General features: G+C 40.2%; 1 protein-coding gene across 2 annotated transcripts in view; it reads right to left on the reverse strand.

Moving 5' to 3' along the window:
• fam131ab (family with sequence similarity 131 member Ab) overlaps positions 1-21,660 on the reverse strand; it is an 86,068-nt gene extending 64,408 nt beyond the window's left edge. Inside the window, exon 1 of one of the 2 annotated variants that reach the window (XM_061918845.1) lies at positions 21,433-21,660. Coding sequence is in view for 1 of the 2 variants with exons in the window: in XM_061918844.1 (XP_061774828.1) it covers positions 18,533-18,559 (27 nt within the window). In the remaining variant the exon portion in view is untranslated. Of the gene's footprint in view, positions 1-18,532; positions 18,680-21,432 lie in introns of those variants that run through there. The other variant, XM_061918844.1, reaches the window with a different exon arrangement.
• Between the last annotated feature and the right edge of the window lie 797 nt (positions 21,661-22,457).

A 22,457-nucleotide genomic window follows, 5' to 3' on the forward strand; every position in this document is an offset into this window, starting at 1 on the left:
CCAGATTCCTCCTTGATTTCAACAACAAACCACAATGAGCTGCTGTTCTGGCTATATCATCTGAGATGTTGTGTTGAGGTGAAAGTCAAACAAAAATTAGATGGCAGGTGGCGATCACCGGTGTCCATATTTCATATGGTCATTGCAAATCAAAAACAAAAACAACCATTTTTAGAGGCAGTCAAAATGTCGCTGAAAGATAGGTCTTTACGTGCAAAATGTTGACTAAAGAACCATCATTACATGTTATAAAGGCCAAAAATATCATGATATAACTAACCCCTTTCAATCGAAGTTTTCTAAAATCTGGCTTTACAAAGTAACTACTGTTTCCTCATTCAGACCAAAACATCTTAATGGATTAATTCAATAAAATATAGTGACAGTGTTTTAACTGAAGTAGTGTGTGTTTCTTCAACTTGCAGCTGCTGTATTGATGAGAGTCCATTGAGGCACTGAAAGCCATCAATCCTGAAGACCTAAAGGGTACATTTCCTAGCTCTGAAATGTTTCTCCACAAAAGAACTGTTGGGATTTCATCATACATAAATAACCACTACACAACCTATGCAAATATTACTGTGCTTTTTATATTTCAAAACAGTTCAATCTGCAGAGTAGACTGCTAACACTTGTGGGAGTGGTGTTTATTATTAGGTGTGTAATGGTATTGTAGATACCACGGCATTTTGGTTTTAACGTTTTCACAATAATGCCGTGACGCGTGACGGTATCAAACAAAAACTTGGTGGGTAGTTTTTTTTCTGCCGTTAGCTGGATCTGAAAATAAGGAAGTAAAGTGTGTTCGTAATCGATGAAAGGAATTGTTATTTGGACATTTCCTGAAAATTTTCAACAAAATACATCCATAACTGTTTGAGTTATGATGCGAACAAACAGACAAATAAACCCAAGCAAAAACATAACCTCTGTGGCAGAGGTAAGAATGTCTGCATTCTGCAACGCACACCACTTTCGTCTCGAGCGTTTCCAAGGCAACACAGAGTCAGCCGGTCACGTCACACTGCCCGAACGGGAATCACCCAAAAAAATCTACAATGTGGAAAATATGAGTAAACTGAAAAACTATTTGATAAATCATTTTGATGTATGATGACACATTTTACGAGTTTTATGAACTTTTCTGAGGTAGAGGGGGAACATTATCACCAGACCTATTTAAGCGTCAATATATACCTTGAGGTGGCAGAAAAAACACCATATATTTTTTTCAACCGATTTCCGAACTCTAAATGGGTGAATTTTGGCGAATTAAACGCCTTTCTATTATTCGCTCCCGTGACGTCACCTAGGTAGTCAATCCGCCATTTTCTCAAACACATTATAAACATCGAGTCATATCAGCTCTGTTATTTTCCGTTTTTTCGACTGTTTTCCGTACCTTGGAGACATCATGCCTCGTCGGTGTGTTGTCGGAGGATGTAACAATACGATCAGGGACGGATTCAACCTGATTTACGTAGAGTGTGCATCGATTAGCACGGCATGCTAATCAATGCTAACATGCTATTTAGGCTAGCTGTATGTACATTTGTAGGTATATTTGAATCCAGTCTTTCACTCCATCCACATTTAATGCCAAACAAACATTTACCAATCAACGGATTTAAGTTGCTCCAGTGTCACAAGATGCGAAAGTCCCGATTGTTTGGTCTGCACATTTAACCGGCAATGCTAAGGCAGACATGGCACAGAGATGTATGGATATTCTGCAGATGCATTTCCAACGATAAAGTCAAGGAAATCACAAAAGTGAGTTTTGTTGATGTTATTGACTTATGTGCTAATCAGACATATTTGGTTGCGGCATGACTGCCAGCTAATCGATGCTAAAATGCTATTTAGGCTAGCTGTATGTACATTTGTAGCTATATTTGCATCCAGCCTTTCACTCCATCCACATTTAATGCCAAACAAACATTTACCAATCAACGGATTTAAGTTGCTCCACTGTCACAAGATGCGAAAGTCCCGATCGTTTGGTCTGCACATTTAACCGGCAATGCTAAGGCAGACATGGCAAAGAGATGTATGGATATCCTGCAGATGCATTTCCAACGATAAAGTCAAGGAAATCACAAAAGTGAGTTTTGTTGATGTTATTGACTTATGTGCTAATCAGACATATTTGGTTGCGGCATGACTGCCAGCTAATCGATACTAACATGCTATTTAGGCTAGATGTATGTACATTTGTAGCTATATTTGCATCCAGTCTTTCCCTCCATCCACATTTAATGCCAAACAAACACTTACCAATCGACAGATTTAAGTAGCTCCAATGCCACAAGATGCAAAAGTCCCGATTGTTTGGTCTGCACATTTTACCGGCGATGCTAAGGCAGACATGGCCGAATAGCGTCAATAGCTATTCGCTCAATGGCTTCAGTTTCTTCTTCAATTTCGTTTTCACTATCTGCCTCCATACTCCAACCATCCATTTCAATACATGCGTAATCTGTTGAATCGCTTAAGCCGCTGAAATCCGAGTCTGAATCAGAGCTAATGTCGCTATATCTTGCTGTGCTATGCGCCATTTTGTTTGTATTGGCATCACTAGATGACGTCACAGGAAAATGGACGGTGGTTTCACAGATAGCGAAAATCAGGCACTTTAAAGCCTTTTTTCGGGATATTTCATGAAGGGGAAAATTTTGAAAAAAACTTCGAAAAATAAAATAAGCCACTGGAAACTTTTAACATTCTTTGATATCAATTCTGATTGAATTGGCCGTAGTGTGTGGATGTGTGTGTGAATGTTGTCTATCTGTATTGGCCCTGCGATGAGATGGTTACTTGTCCAGGGTGGACCCCGCTTTCCACCCGAATGCAGCTTGAATAGGCTCCAGCACCACAGCTACCCAGAGAGGGACAAGCACGAAAAAATGGATGGATGGATGGCAAGCCATCCATTTATTTTCCCACCGCTTGTCTCTCTCATCGTTGTGGGGGTGCTGGAGCCTATCCCAGCTGCATTCAGGCAGAATACAGGGCTCAACTTGGGCTGGACTATAAAAGTGCGATATAAATCTAATCCCTTATTATTATTTTTTACAAGTCGCCAACTCATAAAATGTCATGCAGAAAATATATTTGCCAGCAAAGCTAAACATCAATGTAAGAGCTATATAGATGGTTAAATATTAAATTGTTGGTTGACTTTTCGGAGAAATCGCATTTTCCAAACTGATATAAAAATGTCCACTGTGGAGGACAATGCTTGTCATAAAGTAATAGTTGAAATACATTAAAGTGTTTTCCATTAGATATTTACATTGTCACTGTAAAGTTACTCAGCAGTAAGTTTTGTTTTTTATATTTGCGGTGAATCAGCAGTTGTCCCTGCACTTTTCTTTACACTAACAATACTTTGTAGTAATAAATATGATTGGAACAATTTAGCATTATGTTTGTGTTCAATTACAGTAAGTGTGTTTATCCTGAACATCCTTGCTACTTAATTATACACACTAACATTTTTAAGTCTTTTTGGGGGGGACATGTACCACAATAAAATCATGCCGTGGCCTTAATACCGTGAAAATATTGGATTGTGAGATTTTGATACCGTTACATCCCTCGTGATAATCCTATGTGTCACAAATAATCTCCATTTTACACTCTGAAAAGAAATGAACACATGATAGATTTATAATCATATTGAAGTGAGTAATGATGGGACTATATGATTATTTATTTAAAATTCATATTCTGGCCACTTTATATATACTTTAAATTGGTATTTATGGGGGTTTATCTGGATATGGTAATGATATATTTAAAAAGACCAAAACTTAATGAATATTTTTACATGTTTTTAAAAGCTGGTTGCAACCAAATGTATGCACTATTTCTTTATTTTTAGTGTACGTCAAGTGTGGGTGTGATTGAAGCAGTGTTTAGGGTGGGGTTAGAGGCCTTCTTGTAATATTCAGGGCTCAAATTTAACAGCGGCATCTGCTGCCTGTTCCTAGACCGCCCTCGTCTTTCGCCGTAATGCCCAAAAAATTGACCAACATTTGCAGCAAGAACATCCCATGACCGCCCTTGACTTTTTACTCGTTAACTGACGAGGGACGTAACAGTAAGCGGTATAATGAAAGTGTGCGATAAAATTCCCGACTGTTAGTAATACGGTTTCATTTTTCAATTTATTAATGCATTTCCGGCAACACAAAGTCAGGCGCATGCGCACTAGCGGTGTTTGGCTTAATATATATATATATATATATATATATATATATATATATATATATATATATATATATATATATATATATATATATATATATATATATATATATATATATACATATATATATATATATACATATATATATATATATACATATATATATATATATATATATATATATATATATATATATATATATATATATATATATATATACATACATACATACACATACATACATATATATATATATATATATATATATATATATATATACATACATACACATACATACATACATACATATATATATATATATATATATATATATATATATATATATATATATATATATATATATACATATATATATATATATATATATATATATAATGTATTCCTGCCTCGAAAGAAAATAATGTTTGCCTGAGTGCCCTTCTAAATTGCCTTGGTGCCCTAAAACAGTGGTTCTCAACCTTTTTTCAGTGATGTACCCGCTGTGAACATTTTTTTAATTCAAGTACCACCTAATCAGAGCAAAGCATTGTTGGTTGAAAAAAAGAGATAAAGAAGTAAAATACAGCACTATATTATCCATCCATCCATCCATTTTCTACCGCTTATTCCCTTTCGGGGTCGCGGGGGGGCGCTGGCGCCTATCTCAGCTACAATCGGGCGGAAGGCAGGGTACACCCTGGACAAGTCGCCACCTCATCGCAGGGCCAACACAGATAGACAGACAACATTCACACTCACATTCACACACTAGGGCCCATTTAGTGTTGCCAATTAACCTATCCCCAGGTGCATGTCTTTGGAAGTGGGAGGAAGCCGGAGTACTATATTATCAGTTTCTGATTTATTAAATTATATAACAGACCAATATATTGCTCATTTGTAGTGTTTTTTTCTTGAACTATTTGGAAAAAAAGACACAAAAATAACTAAAAACTTGTTGAAAAATAAACAAGTGATTCAATTATAAATGAAGAATTATGCACATAGAAGTAATCATCAACTTAAATTGCCCTCCGTCACGCCTGTAAGTTATGTTTTGGTCATGCTATGTTTAGTTTTTGGACATTCAGTCACGTTTTGCACTTCCTGGTTTTGTTTGTTTCCATGCCAACTCATTAGTTTTCACCTGTCACATCCCTGTTCTCAGCCTCACACCTGTTTTCACTAATGATCATAGCTATTTAAGTCACTCTTTTTCTTGTCTTCGTCCTGGGATCTTCACACTCGCACGCACCCTACCCATGCTGTTCCAACCTTCACGCCCTCGTCCACAGTTCCATGCCGTGTAAGTTTGTGTATTTATGCCACAGTGCTAGTTTTGTTTTGTTTGAATATAGTCATGCCATTGTGCTGTATTTAGTATAAATTATTATCCGCCATCGAGCGCGCTTTTTGTTTTGCCTTATTTATTGTATTTTGAGTATAAATAAAAAACATGTACCTGAATTCACGCCTGGCTTCTCCTGTAATCCCGCTGCGTCGAAGGAGCACACACCATCCATGTGCAAGCCTGACACCCTCTTTGGGGATTGTAATAGAAAACCATCTGGAATCATGAACTTAATTCTAAGAATTTCTTCACAAAAAAATAAATCTTAAACATCAATATTTATGGAACATGTCCACAAAAAATCTAGCTGTCAACACTGAATATTGCATTGTTGCATTTCTTTTTACAGTTTATTACGTTCATATTTTATTGAAGTATTATTCAATAAATATATTTATAAAGGATTTTTGAATAGTTGCTATTTTTAGAATATTTAAAAAATATATCACGTACCCCCAGGGGTACGCGTAGCCCCATTTGAGAACCACTGCCCTAAAACATGAGCCCTCTTTTGAGGCAACACTTGCCTTGTCCTTAAAAAGTACACATTTTAGGCCTGAATGGTGTATGGGGCCCTACAAATTGGTGCTATGTTCCTAATTGTAAGGTTCCAAGATATGTGCATAAGTGACAGCATGCGCCATGATGTTGGTTTGCATGTAAAAACCTCATCTGGACCTCGATTATACAAACCCCATTTCTATATGAGTTGGGAAATTATGTTAGATGTAAATATAAACGGAACACAATGATTTGCAAATCCTTTTCAACCCATGCTCAGTTGAATGCACTACAAAGAGAAGATATTTGATGTTTGAACTCATGAACTTTATTTTTTTTTGCAAATAATAATTAAATTAGAATTTCATGGCTGAAACACGTGCCAAAGTAGTTGGGAAAGGGCATGTTCACCACTGTGTTACATCACCTTTTCTTTTAACAACACTCAATATACTTTTGAGAACTGAGGAAACTAATTGTTGAAGCTTTGAAAGTGGAATTCTTTCCCATTCTTGTTTCATGTAGAGCTTCAGTCGTTCAACAGTCCGGGGTCTCCGCTGTCGTATTTTACGCATCATAATGCGCCACACATTTTCGATGGGAGACAGGTCTGGACTGCGGGCGGGCCAGGAAAGTCCCCGCACTCTTTTTTTACGAAGCCACGCTGTTGTAACACGTGCTGAATGTGGCTTGGCATTGTCTTGCTGAAATAAGCAGGGGCGTCCATGAAAAAGACGGCGCATGGATGGCAGCATATGTTGTTCCAAAACCAGTATGTACCTTTCAGCATTAATGATGACACGATGTCGATTATTTCCAAAAACAATTTGAAATGTGGACTCGTCAGACCACAGAACACTTTTCCACTTTGCATCAGTCCATCTTAGATGATCTCGGGCCCAGAGAAGCCGGCTGCGTTTCTGGATGTAGTTTATAAATGGCTTTCGCTTTGCATAGTAAAGCTTTAACTTGCACTTACAGATGTAGCGACAAACTGTATTTGGTGACAGTGGTTTTCTGAAGTGCTCCTGAGCCCATGTGGTGATATCCTTTAGAGATTGATGTCGGTTTTTGATACAGTGCCGTCTGATGGATCGAAGGTCACCGTCATTCAATGCTGGTTTCCGGCCATGCCACTTATGTGGAGAGATTTCTCCAGATTCTCTGAACCTTTTGATGATATTATGGACCGTAGATCTTGAAATCCCTAAATTTCTTGCAATTGCACTTTCAAAAACGTAGCTCTTAAACTGCTTGACTATTTGCTCACGCAGTTGTGGACAAAGGGGTGTACCTCGGCCCATCCTTTCTTCTGAAAGACTGAGCATTTTTTGGGAAGCTGATTTTATACCCAATCATGGCACTCACCTGTTCCCAAATTGCCTGCACACCTGAAAGATGTTCCATATAAGTGTTTGATGAGCATTCCTCAACTTTATCAGTATTTATTGCCACCATTCCCAACTTCTTTGTCACGTGTTGCTGTCATCAAATTCTAAAGGTAATGATTATTTGCACACACAAAACTTTTTTTTAGCAGTTTGGACATCAAATATGTTGTCTTTATAGCATATTCAATTGAATATGGGTTGAAAATTATTTGCAAATCATTGTATTCCATTTATATTTACATCTAACACAATTTCCCAACTCATATGGAAACGGGGTTTGTACGATAAACTTTGTACGATAAGAAGGTGGCATAACGGTTGTCACTTCTGCTTCAAAACTAGGAGATCCGTGCAAAGAAAACTAAACATTCAAAAGCCTCTGTAGCTTGTAGAAGGTATGGCATCATTCTGCAAAAGGTCGCCTTGCATTGAGATAACAGGTACAAGTCTTCTTCCATGCATTTAACAGCAGTGCCATGATGTCATGCAAGTGAGGCTCTGGCAGAAGCCCAAAGCCTGTTTGATATTTCATGAGGTTTAATCCACACGCTGGATGCTGGAGGTGTTCAGTGAATGCGTCTAACCGAGGAGAAGCACAGAAAAAGTAGAAGGGACATGCCTGCTGCAGCGGAATTATGCAATTTTACCTCCCTGTCTTTGTTGACAGGATTGGTGGAGGCAGCCGGGCATGTCATGAACACAAACACAACAGGGTCACACTGACAGATTGCACCACCTCCCTTGATGCCAACGTCACCTGTTCATGAATTTAGCCCGGCGTGTCCGCACAAAAACACGCCGCTTCGCCTTCCCCCTCGCCCCCGTCTGAGCGTGCTCACCACGCTTCCAATCTTATTTGCAAAACGAGATTAGGAGGTGCGCTTCAAACGTCAGAGCCGGGTTCCTTTTTTTGCAGCCCAAATTACAAGAAGTCTCTCGATCCGAAAATAACTATTCGCCAAACACCAGTCTTATTTATTGAGTCCCGGATCAAGACCCATCACTCACCCTCGGGTTAAAGGCCTGAGCTCAGGTTGCCCACCAGCAGAATTCAATATGTGCCATTTAATTGGGCGTGATGATATCAGGTGCTGGGGTGTATTGTATCGTTGAATTTAGGACACTCTTGTGAATGCTGGTATTGTTCAGGGTGACAGCTCTCCCGTCCAAAAGCAAAACCTAGTAACTCACGTCTAGCTGATTTTGGGAAAACCAATCTATCTTGATGCTGTCTTACAAAGATCTACAAAGTCATCAAACGTATAGATGTTTTCTTGAGCTTTCATTTTCTTGCCGATTGAGCCATGGATTGAATCTGCTCTCATGAACGCGTGCCCTTTCTCCAGATATTTTAATCACAATCTCGGGTGGGCCCCATTCTGCGTTTGCACATTGGGCAAGAGCCGTGTACAGCGTCCAGTTTTTATTTTGACCTCCACAGTTATCTGCCCAAAAGAGTATGCAAGGGGAAGAATCAAGAACAATACATTTAATGAAGGTGCTTGCAACGTCCTGGGCCAATCTTCCAAATATCCCCTCGTGCCATAATATCACATAATCAGGTTGACCGTCGGCCCCCATTCGTGCAAATGTCTCATTAAACACAATAAGGCGACTGACAAAGAAGCTCCGATTGGTCCCTTGAGATACTAGGTTTTTCTGTTGTATCTACGCGGTTATGTGGTAGTTGCTAGGTCAGGGGTCGGGAACCTTTTTGGCTGAGAGAGCCATGAAAGCCAAATATTTCAAAATGTATTTCCATGAGAGCCATATCATACTTTTTAACACTGAATACAAATAAATGTGTGCATTTTTAAGTAAAACCAACATTTTTAGAGTATAATAATTCTCTTATTCTTTTTAATAACATTGTTATTCTTAAGCTAACCAATAATAAATCAAATGTCATGTCTGTTGATCATGTTTTTGTTTGGCCATGTGCTGTTTGTCCTTCGGACTCTTTAAGTTCCTGTTTTTTTTCCACTCTCTTGTCTGGTTTCCTTGGTTACTCAATTTGTCCACCTGTCTCTGGTGGACAAAATGCCCGCTCACCTGCTTCCCGAGCACTAATCAGAGGCAGTATTTAAGCTCGTCTTCGCCAGTCAGTCGCCCTGTGCTGACTTGTTTCATGCCTTGCCATAGTGTCATGCTTCATGCCATGCCAAGTAAGTTTTGTTTGATTTATGTTCTTAGTCTGTTTATGCATTAGCTTTGTTCCTTAGCCCAAGTTGTGCCTCCGCTGTGAGCGATTTTTGTTTGTATATTTTTTTAGTTAAAATTAAATCATGTTTTTACCTAAATGCCATGTCCCGAGTAGTCCGTCTGCCATCCTGGGAGAACGACCTCGCTGCTAGCTGCAACCCCCCACATCGTGACATAAAATACTTCTTACCATTAATGCGACTTCTTGAAAAGGTGCGGTAGAAAACGGATGGATGGATTTAAATGCATGAGAATGTTTTGTATTTTGCACTTTATTTTTAGCACTGTGATTACCAGCGAAATTATTCATAATTATCGCGTTAAGCAATGTCAGCTAAGATTTATCCGAGAGCCAGATGCAGTCATCAAAAGAGCCACATCTGGCTCTAGAGCCATAGGTTCCCTACCCCTGTGCTAGGTCCTGCCATGCGCGTAACAGCTTACTTACGGAACAAATTACAATATCGCATACACTAATGTAAAGCATATCACCTAGGTACTACAAAATTATTATCAGCTCAGTTTTGACTAAAATTGAGTTACTGGGTTTTGCGTTTGGACGGGAAAGCTGTGCAAATATTCAACTCCAGGCGGCTGTCAAAAAAAAAAGTAGGAATTGCGTTAGGGTAAATTAGGAAATACAGTGGAACCCGCTCAGGTGGGACAATTCATCTATGTCGGGGCTTTTTAAATGGCGACCCGGGGGAAAGTGACCATAGCGACCCCCAGGTTCAGTTCAAAACTTGGGAGACAAACATTTTGAACCACTGTAAAGACAGCAAATTCTTGTCTTGCCATTTAATCTTGTTAGCAAACATAGCACACTGGCGTCCAAACTTGTGATTTACCCAACTGAGACGTTTCTTAAAGGCCTACTGAAACCCACTACTACCGACCACGCAGTCTGATAGTTTATATATCAATGATGAAATATTAACATTGCAACACATGCCAATACGGCCGGTTTAGTTTACTAAATTACAAATTTAAATTTCCCACGGAGTTTCTTGTTGAAAACGTCGCGGAATGATGACGCGTATTATGACGCATGTTTGTGAAGTTATTGGTTGAGCGGACATTTTATTCCAGCACCACTTACGGTTAAAAGTAGTCTCTTTTCATCGCATAATCACACAGTATTTTGGACATCTGTGTTGCTGAATCTTTTGCAATTTGTTCAATTAATAATGGAGACTATAAAGAAAAATGCTGTTGGTGGAAAATGGTGGATTGCAGCTGCCTTTAGCAACCGAAACACAGCCGGTGTTTCTTTGTTTGTTGTGAAGCTTTAGCAAACATGTTTTTCTACCACATGTCAACCAGCAAGTTTTTGGAGGACAAAATGGTGATATTAAGTCGGCTCTTACCGGAGACGTGTGCGGAGTTAGCGTCCTTCCTCCTGCAGCAGTTGTCAGAGGAAGCTGTGATCTTGGCTCCACCATTGGTTTCTCTCAGAGACACTGGCGGTCACCGCAGCCCTCCGACTTTCAGGTATGACTTTATAATCTCACTAAAACACTATTAACACAATAAGCAGATAAGGGATTTTCCAGAATTATCCTAGTAAATGTGTCTAATAACATCTGAATCGCTCCCACTTTTTTTTTTTCTAGTGCTTCACTCTAACTTTCCTCATCCGCGAATCTTTCATCCTCGCTCAAATTAATGGGGAAATCGTCGCTTTCTAGGTCTGAATCGCTCTTGCTGCTGGTGGCTATGATTATAAACAATGTGAGGATGTGAGGAGCCCTACAACACGCGACGTCACACGCACATCGTCTGCTACTTCCGGTACAGGCAAGGCTTTTTTATTAGCGACCAAAAGTTGCGAACTTTATCATCGATGTTCTCTACTAAATCCTTTCAGCAAAAATATGGCAATATCGCGAAGTGACCAAGTATGACACATAGAATGGACCTGCTATCCCTGTTTAAATAAGAAAATCTCATTTCAGTAGGCCTTTAAAGCAGTGTTTTTCCACCTTTTTTGAGCCAAGGCACATATTTTGCTTTGAAAATATCCGGTGGCACATCACCAGCAGAAATCATTAAATAACGTAACTCAGTTGAAAGTAAAAAGCCTCGTTGCAATTGTTGCACATGAATTTAAACCATAACCAACTATGCATCACTATAGCTCTTCTCTCAAAGTAGGTGTACTGTCAACACCTGTCACATCACACCCTGACTTATTTTGAGTTTTTGCCATTTTTCCTGTGTGTGTGTTTTAGTTATTTTCTTGTGCTCCTTTTTTAGTGGTTTTTTCTCTTTTTTTGGGTATTTTCCTGTAACTGTTTCATGTCTTCCTTTGAGCAACATTTCCCGCATCTACTTTGTTTTAGCAATCAACAATATTTCAGTTGTTTTTATCCTTCTTTGTGGGGACATTGTTGATTGTCATGTCATGTTCGGATGTACATTGTGGACGCCGTCTTTGCTCCACAGTAAGTCTTTGCTGTCATCCAGCATTCTGTTTTTTGTTTATTTTTTAGTTTCGTTCTGCATAGCTGTAATGGCCATAGGGGTCCATCAATATATATATATATATATATATATATATATATATATATATATAGTATATAATAAATATTGCCGGTCACAATTAACTTGTGCTCAGCTGGGAAAATAAATATATATACTTATTATGTCATCCTTTTACTTATTATGAACTGTTAAGATCTTCGGTTTGGGGGAACCTGCTCTCATGACGAAGCGGTTGTTGCTGGACACACGACGGACTCTTGGGAGAAGAAGGAGTGCCGCGTGCCTGGCGACCCTTTTCTGTCGAGGACGTGAAGATATCCACCTATTCGGAATTATGAAAACAGGACATCTGCTGATTGGAGTAAGCGTTGCTCTGGTTTGTCGACAAATTGGAAGTTGCTGGCAGTCTTTGAAGTACCCCAAAGCTGCCACAACTGATTGGAGGATGCGGGAAGAACTGTGGATTACATCGGGCTGCCTACCCCGCAGTTTTTGAGGACCAGTCATAGACAATTTAGAGGGAAAAGCAAATTTTATTTTCACCCGCATACAAAACATTCTAACTTGGATTGTTTCCCTGGCTTCGAGACTCTCCCGAAGGACGGTGCAGCGAAGACACAACAAACTCCTTTCTTGTCTCTCATGGACACACACCTGTTGTTGTTGACTTTGGACTAGCGACTGCACAATACATCAAGGCCGCGGAATAGAGACACACTACGGGCTTACACACACACACATCCACAAAAATATATGCCACACATACACACTCCACCACCCCAACCCAAAGCCCTCGACGCAAATCCCATAGGGGTGATGAATGGATGGTCAGCGTCTGAGAGCTGCGGCCTACCATAATGACCCCGAACTCCCTTCCCTCTGTTGCTAGATATCTCGAGATGTATGTTGTAATATGTATATGTGCTTTGCTATGGAGGTTTTTTTCCCACTCCAGACTGGGCCCCTTTAGGAGCCCAGTCTAGATTGTATTTTTTTACTCATCCTTCCCCAGCGTTTACCTTTTTCCCCATATTTTACAGGGCGCCTTATGGCGACCCATCAGCGTTCTTGTTCTGTAACCCTGTACACTGTTTGTCTAATCTTGAACAGGTTTGTGCTGAAAATAAAGTTTTGTTTTACTTGTGCAATGACAATAAAGACCTATCCTATCCTATCCTACAGGCGTATTAAATAATCATGTTAATATTAAAAATGTATCCTAATAGAATGTGGGGATATAAAAGGCATCCAATGCTATCAGACCGGGGCGGAAGCAGAAATAGACGTCACACACCACCTGTAGTAACCTGTCAGCTGCAGCGTTTTTTGCTACAGAGCCACTTTATGGAAGGATCCTCATTTTTTGAACGTTTTGTGGACTTACCATTGGCCTGTGGAGAACCGGGACAACAGGGACTTTTGCCAGGAGGACTTTGACTTGGATGCGCAGACATGGTACCATGAGTACGCAGCTGCAGCTTCGAAGCATTTGAACGCTTGCCCGTACGTGCGTGCCGCTATGTGCATGTCTCGTACGTAACTTTGAGGACTTTGGGGAAATACTGTATATGTGCGGTATAAACTTTGGGGAGGTGACCGGTATTTTGTGGGCTGTGGGATTGTGTGTGTTGTGCAGGGGTTCGATTTGTATTGGCGGGTTATATGGACAGGAGGGGGGAGGTGTCTGTTATTCGGGGTTAATTTGTGGTATATAAAATATATGTGGCTAATAGTATATCTATGTCTTGTGTTTGTTTATTGTTTTACTCATTCCCAGCTGAATATTAAGTCCCACCCGTGACTCCTTAAATTGCGTAGTGGCAGCAACACCCGGAGAACTTGGGTGCGTTTGTTACAGAGCCTTCCCTAAGCTTCAATGCCTTTTCTTAGGGCAGGGGTCGGCAAGTTACCAGCGGCTCTAGAGTCGCATGCGGCTCTTTTGCGCCGCACTAGGGGCTCTCTGGAGCTTTTTAAAAAATGTATGAAAAATGGAAAAAGATGAGGGGAAAAAATATAAAAAATATATTTTTTGTTTTAATATAGGACAAACATGACACAAACCTCCCTAATTGTTATAAAGCACATTGTTTGTATTAAACATGCTTCACTGATTCGAGTATTTGGTGGGCGCCGTTTTGTCCTACTAATTTTGGCTGTCCTTGAACTCACCGTAGTTTGTTTACATGTATAACTTTCTCCGACTCTCTAAGACGTGTTTTATGCCACTTCTTTTTTCGTCCTCATTTTTTCCACCAAACTTTTAACGTTGTGCAGGAATGCACAAAAGTGAGTTTTGTTGACGTTATTGACTTGTGTGGAGTGATAATCAGGCATATTGCATCATTATGCCTCATTTGTAGAAATATTTGAGCTCATTTGGTTTCCTTTAGGTCCCCTTAATTCAATTTATATCTCATGGCACTATCTGTGTGTAATATGGCTTTTATTTTTTTGCGGCTCCAGACATTTTTGTTTTTGTATTTTTGGTCCAATATGGCTCTTTCAACATTTAAGGTTGCCAACCCCTGTCTTAGGGGCACTCACCTTTTGTTTGTTTTTGGTTTAATCATTAGATACCTTTTGACCTGCACGTTTCCTCCTGCTGTTTTTCGACATCGACAGAGCAATTAGCTACCGGCTGCCACCTACTGATATGAAAGAGTATTACACGGTTACTCTGCTGAGCTCTCGACAGCACCGACACTCAACAACAATACATAATTTGCAGACTATAATTACTGGTTTGTGAAAAATATTTTTAACCCAAATAGGTGAAATTAGATAATCTTCCACGGCACACCAAGGCACAGTGGTTGAAAAACACTGCCTTAAGGCACCCGTTTAAAATCCTCTCTTTTTTGGCAGTTACAATTTTCAGTATGTGATTCATGTAACGATGGTGTTGCTGTAGCCTGTTTACTTTAGATTTAATTTAACTGGGCCCCCAAATTAAAGGCCTACTTAAACCCACTGCTACCCACCACGCAGTGTGATAGTTTATATATCAATGATGAAATCTTAACATTGCAACACATGCCGATACGGCCGGTTTAGATGACTAAATTGCAATTTTAAATTTCCCGCTAAGTGTCTGTTGAAAACGTCGCAGAATGATGACAGCCCCAAAAGCATGATGTCTCCACCCCCATGCTTCACAGTAGGTCTGGTGTTCTTGGGATGCAACTTAGTATTCTTCTTCCTCCAAACACGACGAGTTGAGTTGATACCAAAAAGTTATATTTTGGTTTCATCTGACCACATGACATTCTCCCAATCCTCTGCTGTATCATCCATGTATCCATTTTGGTATAAACTCAACTTGTCGTGTTTGGAGGAAGAAGAATTCTGAGTTGCATCCCAAGAACACCAAACGTACTGTGAAGCATGGGGGTGGAAACATCATGCTTTGGGGCTGTTTTTCTGCAAAGGGGACAGGACGATTGATCCGTGTTACGGAAAGAATGAATGGGGCCATGTATCGTGAGATTTTGAGCCGAAACCTCCTTCCATCAGTGAGAGCTTTGAATGGTTGACCAAATAATTATTTTCCACCATAATTTACAAATAAATTCTTTAAAATTCCTACAATGTGAATTCCTTGATTTTTTTTTCATATTCTGCCTCTCACAGTTGAAGTGTACCTATGATGAAAATTACAGACCTCTGTCATCATTTTAAGTGGGAGAACTTGCACAATCGGTGGCTGACTAAATACTTTTTTGCCCCACTGTATCAATGGATAAGTCTTTGCCAGCAATATATTTCACGTCTTTATAATGTAATCTTGTATATAAAATGTGTTTTTATTCTTCTTGAGTGTTTGGAACGGATTAATTGGATTTACAATGTTCTATCCATCCATCCATTTTCGACCGCTTGTCCCTTTTGGGGTAGCGGGGGGTCGCTGGAGCCTATCTCAGCTGCATTTCGGGCGGAAGGCGGTGTACACCCTGGAAAAGTGGCCACCTCATCACAGGGCCAACACAGATAAGACAGAAAACATTCACACTCACATTCACACACTAGGGCCAATTTAGTGTTGCCAATCAACCTATCCCCAGGTGCATTTCTTTGGAAGTGGGAGGAAGCCGGAGTACCCGGAGGGAACCCACGCAGTCACGGGGAGAACATGCAAACTCCACACTTGAACTCAAGACTACTCAGGACCTTCGTATTGTGAGGCAGACGCACTAACCCCTGTTCCACCGTGCTGTTATTGTTGTGTTCATACAAATTGGACTAGTTAAAAACATGGGTACCGTGTACCGTACTTACTGTATTGTCTTGTTTTTCGCAGCTATAACGACCGAGCATGAACATGCACTATGTTTCTGTTGTTGTTAGCTCATACACGGATGATCGTGGCAACAATGTCATCACATCAGCGATCGATATCACGTATATATTTGCATGATATCTACGGATTTGCGATACATCGCGATGAATAAACCAGTGTCCTTTTTTTTTTTTCTTCTTTTTTAACAAAATATCTGACATACCGTATTTCCTTGAATTGCCGCAGGGCATATACTGTAGTATGCGCCTGCTTTGAATTACTGCCGGATACAACTCACTTCCCTAAATAATTAGCGCATGCTTAGGATTACCGCCTGGTCAAACTCGTGACAACACAAGTGACACTTCCCTGTCATCATTTTCAAAATGGAGGAGGCTGATTTCAATATCGGTAATTTGAAATCACATAAAGGGAAAAAGATTAAGAGCTATTAAAGGCCTACTGAAACTCACTACTACCGACCAAACAGTCTGATAGTTTATATATCAATAATGAAATATTAACATTGCAACACATGCCAATACGGCCGGTTTAGTTTACTAAATTTGTTCAATTAATATTGGAGAAGTCAAAGTAGAAAGATGGAGTTGGGAAGCTTTAGCCTTTAGCCACACAAACGCACGGTGATTCCTTGTTTAAAATTCCCGGAGGTGAAAATTTACTATGGATCAGAGCGGTCAAGCGTACATGGTTCCTGACCAAATGTCAACCGGTAGGTTTTGGTGAGAAAATTGTGGTAAAAAGTCGCCTCTTAGCGGAGAAAAGCTGAGCTTGCGCCGTCCATGCAGCTGCCGTCGACTTCCCTCCGACACTGGCCTCAAGACACCCGTGGACACACCCCTCCGACTATCAGGTACTATTAAACTCACTAAAACACTAGCAACACAATAGAAATATAAGGGATTTCCCAGAATTATCCAAGTAAATGTGTCTAAAAACATCTGAATCCGTCCTAATGCAATCGCCTTTTTTTTTCTTAACTTGTTTTTTTTTTTTTCTAGTCCTTCGCTATGAATATCCTCAAACACAAATCTTCCATCCTCGCTCAAATTAATGGGGAAATTGTTGTTTTCTCGGTCTGAATAGCTCTTACTGCTGGTGGCTCCCATTAAAAACAATGTGAATATGTGTGGAGCCCTGCAACTCGTGACGTTACGTGCACATACTTCTGGTAAAGGCATTGCGAAATTTATCGTCGATGTTCTCTACTAAATCCTTTCAGCAAAAATATGGCAATATCGTGAAATGATCAAGTATGACACATAGAATGGACCTGCTATCCCCGTTTAAATAAGAAAATCTCATTTCAGTAGGCCTTTAAGTAGGATTTAAGGTCCAAGCTTACATCACACTCACATATTTACTGCATGCCTTTGGTAAGTGCCGAAGTGAGAAGAGGTTTTAAAATAATTAGTGCATGCTTACTTTTACCGCATGGCTTTGGTAATCGCATGAGCGAGAAGATGTTTTAAACTAATTAGCGCCCCGGCGGCAATTCAAGGAAATACGGTAATCACATTTTCTTTTTTGGTTGCAGCAATTAAGCATTTAGGCATGTTTTTTTCTGCATTTTCTCTCTCACAGACACACACACACACATGTCCTCTCTCTGTACGTCTCGTTGTCGTGGAAACTGCAGACAGAGACCTGGCAGCATCTTTCTCGCTCACATACACACACGCACACACACGCACGCACACACATACGTCAAAACAATTAGGTCAATACCGACGTGTTCACACGTGATGAATAAGTGAAACAGGTGGAAAGAGTTGAGCTTGCATTGCAGCCTCCCTGCTTGCAAGGCGCCATAATCATCAAGTGACGGAAGGTTACACAATCATTTTAGCATAAATATATAACATATACACCGTGGCTGCAGAAACATGACGGATGGATCACACGTGTGCAGGAAAGGCAGAAAAAGATGAGAGATGCAAAAAGAGCAGCGCGTGTTGGCAAACGTGTAAACAACCGGAAGTGTGTTTCTTGGCAACAAATGATCCATTTCTGCAAGCGTGCGTGCACTCTTTGACGCATTTGGCAACAGCAACTTCCCCACCTGAACGAAATGTGAGCGTATTGCAACCTACCTTGCAGCTGAAGTGGGTTACAACCATCTTGCCTGAGCGAGCCCTCACGTCACGACAATAACAACGAAAAAGTCTTTAATTGATAGGGAGCTTCCTACACTGACGTCACAAGCATGCAGTCTCCTCTGTAGGGCGGGCGGAGCGATACGGATGCCAGTAGCGTCGGGTTGGGATCGACGTTTTTTTTTGTTTTTTGTTTTTTTCTAATTAATGCTGGTCAAGTTGCATTAAAGAACATCAACAACATGTCCTTGAATAACTCAGTGTGTTGACGTCATGTGGTTACTATTACATTATACAGGATATGTCATATTAGTGATTAAATTGGAAATTAAAAATGTGTGACAATTGATAGGTCACTTTACATAAAAAATTATAAATGCTTGAATAAAAAAAGTAAATAGTGATTAGTAAATTAGTAAATGCAATTATTGAAATTATCCAAAAACGTATAACAATAATAAAATCCATCCATCCATCTATTTCCTACCGCTTATTCCAGGGGTGTCAAACTCAAATACAGAGTGGGCCAAAATTTAAAACTGAACAAAGCCGTGGGCCAATGTTGAACAAATCAACCTTTTAACAGGGACCCAAACAAGTTTTGCTTTGAATATTAAACAAGCAAGGCTTGTATAACTTTATAGTCACATGCAAAATTGAGTTTCAAATTATAATAATAATGATTAAAAAATATCAATGGCATATCAAATAACATTCAAATAAAAAATTGGGAGGGTTTGGTGGTAGTGGGGATGTATATTGTAGCATCCCAGAAGAGTTAGTGCTACAAGGGATTCTGGGTATTTCTTCTGTTGAGTTTATGTTGTGCTACGGTGCGGATGTTCTCCCGAAATGTGTTTGTCATTCTTGTTTGGTGTGGCTTCACAGTGTGGCGCATAATTGTAAAAGTGTTAAAGTTGTTTATACGGCCACCCTCAGTGTGACCCTTATGGCTGTTGATCAAGTATGCTTTGTATTCACTTGTGTGTGTTAAAGCCGCATATATTATGTGACTGGGCCGGCACGTTGTTTGTATGGCGGAAAAGCGGACGTGACGACAGGCTAGAGGACGCTAAAGGCAGTGCCTCCAAGGCACGCCCCCAATATTGTTGTCCGGGTGGAAATCGGGAGAAATTCGGAAGAATGGTTGCCCTGGGAGATTTTCAGGAGAGGCACTGAACTTTGGGAGTCTCCCGGAAAAATCGTGAGGGTTGGCAAGTATCAGCGGTGAATGCAGTGTTACAGAGGCATCGCCCCTGTTTAATACCAGCGGGCCAGCTCTAATCTTAATTTGATATTACCTCAAGGGCCAAATTAAATTACACGGCGGGCCAACTTTGGTCCGCGGGCCAGAGTTTGACACCCATGGCTTATTCCCTTTGGGGTCGCTGGTGCCTATCTCAGCCACAATCGGGCGGAAGGCGGGGTACACCCTGGACAAGTCGCCACCTCATCACAGGGCCAACACAGATAGACAGACAACATTCACGCTCACATTCACACACCAGGGACCATTTAGTGTTGCCAATCAACCTATCCCCAGGTGCATGTCTTTGGAAGTGGGAAGAAGCCGGAGTACCCGCAGGGAACCCACGCATTCACGGGGAGAACATGCAAACTCCACACAGAAAGATCCCGAGCCTGCGTATGAACCCAGGACTACTCAGGACCTTCGTATTGTGAGGCAGTCACACTAACCCCTCTTCCACCGTGAAGCCCCAATAGTAAAATAATGTTAGTCGAATAAATATTTTTTAAATCACAATATAATAAGAATAATACTATCTCAATCATCTTGATAAATTGTAAAAAGTCAAAGACATTTAAATAAGTTTCAGTATTCATTTAAAAATAATAAAGAAAATATTTGATCATCAAAACAATTAAAAAGTAACAATAATAAATCATTAATAATTGAAATTACTTAAACAAACTAGAAATAGTGATTCAAATAATGAAAAAAATGTCAAATTGAAGCAATTTTAATTGTTAAAAAAATAACGACATCACAATAGTAATTTAATAATGCTATAATAACAACAATAATAGTATAATTATAATTACAATTCAATTGCAAAAATTGTAAAGAGTCAAAAAGCATTGGATAATATTTTAGCATTGGTGATACAGGAGGGTCTGAATTAAATAATATGTATTTATAGTAATATAATACTGCTATAATGATAATAATAATAATAATAATAATAATAGTATCGCCACAATTACAATTCAATTACAAAAATTGTAAAAACTCAAAAACCACTGGAATATGTTTTAGTATTGGTGATAGGGGGATCTGCATTTAAAAAATAAGTATTTATAAAAAGTGCTTACCTAAATAATGATTTACAAAAATAAACAATAAATCATAAATAATACACCTAAAATAGTTATTGCATAATTAAAGCGAAATACAAAAAAAATCATGATTAAAAATGATTTGGCAGAAATATAATAAACAATACAAAATAATTTGATGTTCTTGAAAATTTTGGGAGTAAAAAGCATCGCTACCGTTTCCCCGTCGCCAATTACGAACTCTGGATCCACTTGGTATCGAATGGACACCGACATTCGCAGTATCGTCCACCCCCAAGTCAGGGGCATGCAGTCTGTCCTCTCCCACTTAAAGCTTCTTGCAACTCTTCAAGCATCGCGATGTTTACGGCTGCATAGGCTCCCCATTTTAAATCCTTTACGCACGAAATGCCAAAAGGAAATAATGGTGTTGTCATGAAGACGCAAGGTTGCAGCAACAGCGAATGCTGCCGTAAGCGCAGAAAAGGCAGGAGAAATGAAGCAACTCAGTTTGCCCACTGGCCTTTTTAAAAGTGATGCAGCTGCATGAAGACCATCTTTTACTGACAAGTTTGCCCCGCGGGAGCGTGAAACATTACCTCATAGACACTGATCGCATCCAACGAGGCTCCGCTGGGTTCCGGTGCGGTGATCTCAAGCGGCCGGGAGCATCACGTGGTGTCGTTTCTATTGTCTCTTTTATTCAAAGCCATGCGTCTAAAAGCGTCTGGTGTTATAACGTTCACTCTTCTAAATAAAACGGAGACCACTCCCGGTTTAGAATTAGTCCACACCGGTGCTGATCACCAGAGAAGCACACATGGATATCTGAACCCACGCAAGAGCTTTTATATGCGCACTCCCCGCCCACTTGCACTCTTTTCACACGCTAGGTAGGAGCGCAATAAGCTGCGATTGGCTGCTGTCAGCTCTTACGTCATCCAACATGGAGGACAGGGGAGGAGCTACAGGAAGACCATCAAGTTGAATATTTCCTTTACACTTAATTGCATGGGCAGCACGGTGGTACAAGGGTTAGTGCGTCTGCTTCCTGAGTTCAATGCGGGGCTCGGGATCTTTCTGTGTGGAGTTTGCATGTCTTCCCCGTGAATGTGTGGGTTCCAGAGGCGGGTTGTAACGCGCTACATTGACTCCGTTACATCTACTTGAGTAACTTTTGGCATACTTGCCAACCCTCCCGGATTTTCCGGGAGACTCCCGAAATTCAGCGCCTCTCCCGAAAACCTCCCGGAAGAAATTTTCTCCCAAAAATCTCCCGAAATTCAGCTGTAGCCAGAGGCCACGCCCTCTCCAGCTCAAACATGCACAGTTCGAAGCTTGAAAAGGAGGATTGCAGGCTGATCTGACGCAAGAAATCTGCGTTCAAAGGACTCCGGCTTATTAATGATTCCCAAAGCCCAAAAAAAGTCTGCGGGCTATAGAGCGTTTTCATTTCGGGCTCCAGTACTCTGGAATGCCCTCCCGGTAAAAGTTTGAGATGCCACCTCAATAGAAGCATTTAAGTCTCACCTTAAAACTCATTTGTATACTCTAGCCCAGGGGTAGGGAACCTATGGCTGTAGAGCCAGATGTGGCTCTTTTGATGACTGCATCTGGCTCTCGG

This window comes from Nerophis ophidion, linkage group LG13, assembly GCF_033978795.1.
Source record: "Nerophis ophidion isolate RoL-2023_Sa linkage group LG13, RoL_Noph_v1.0, whole genome shotgun sequence".
In the NCBI taxonomy this organism is placed as follows: domain Eukaryota; kingdom Metazoa; phylum Chordata; class Actinopteri; order Syngnathiformes; family Syngnathidae; genus Nerophis; species Nerophis ophidion.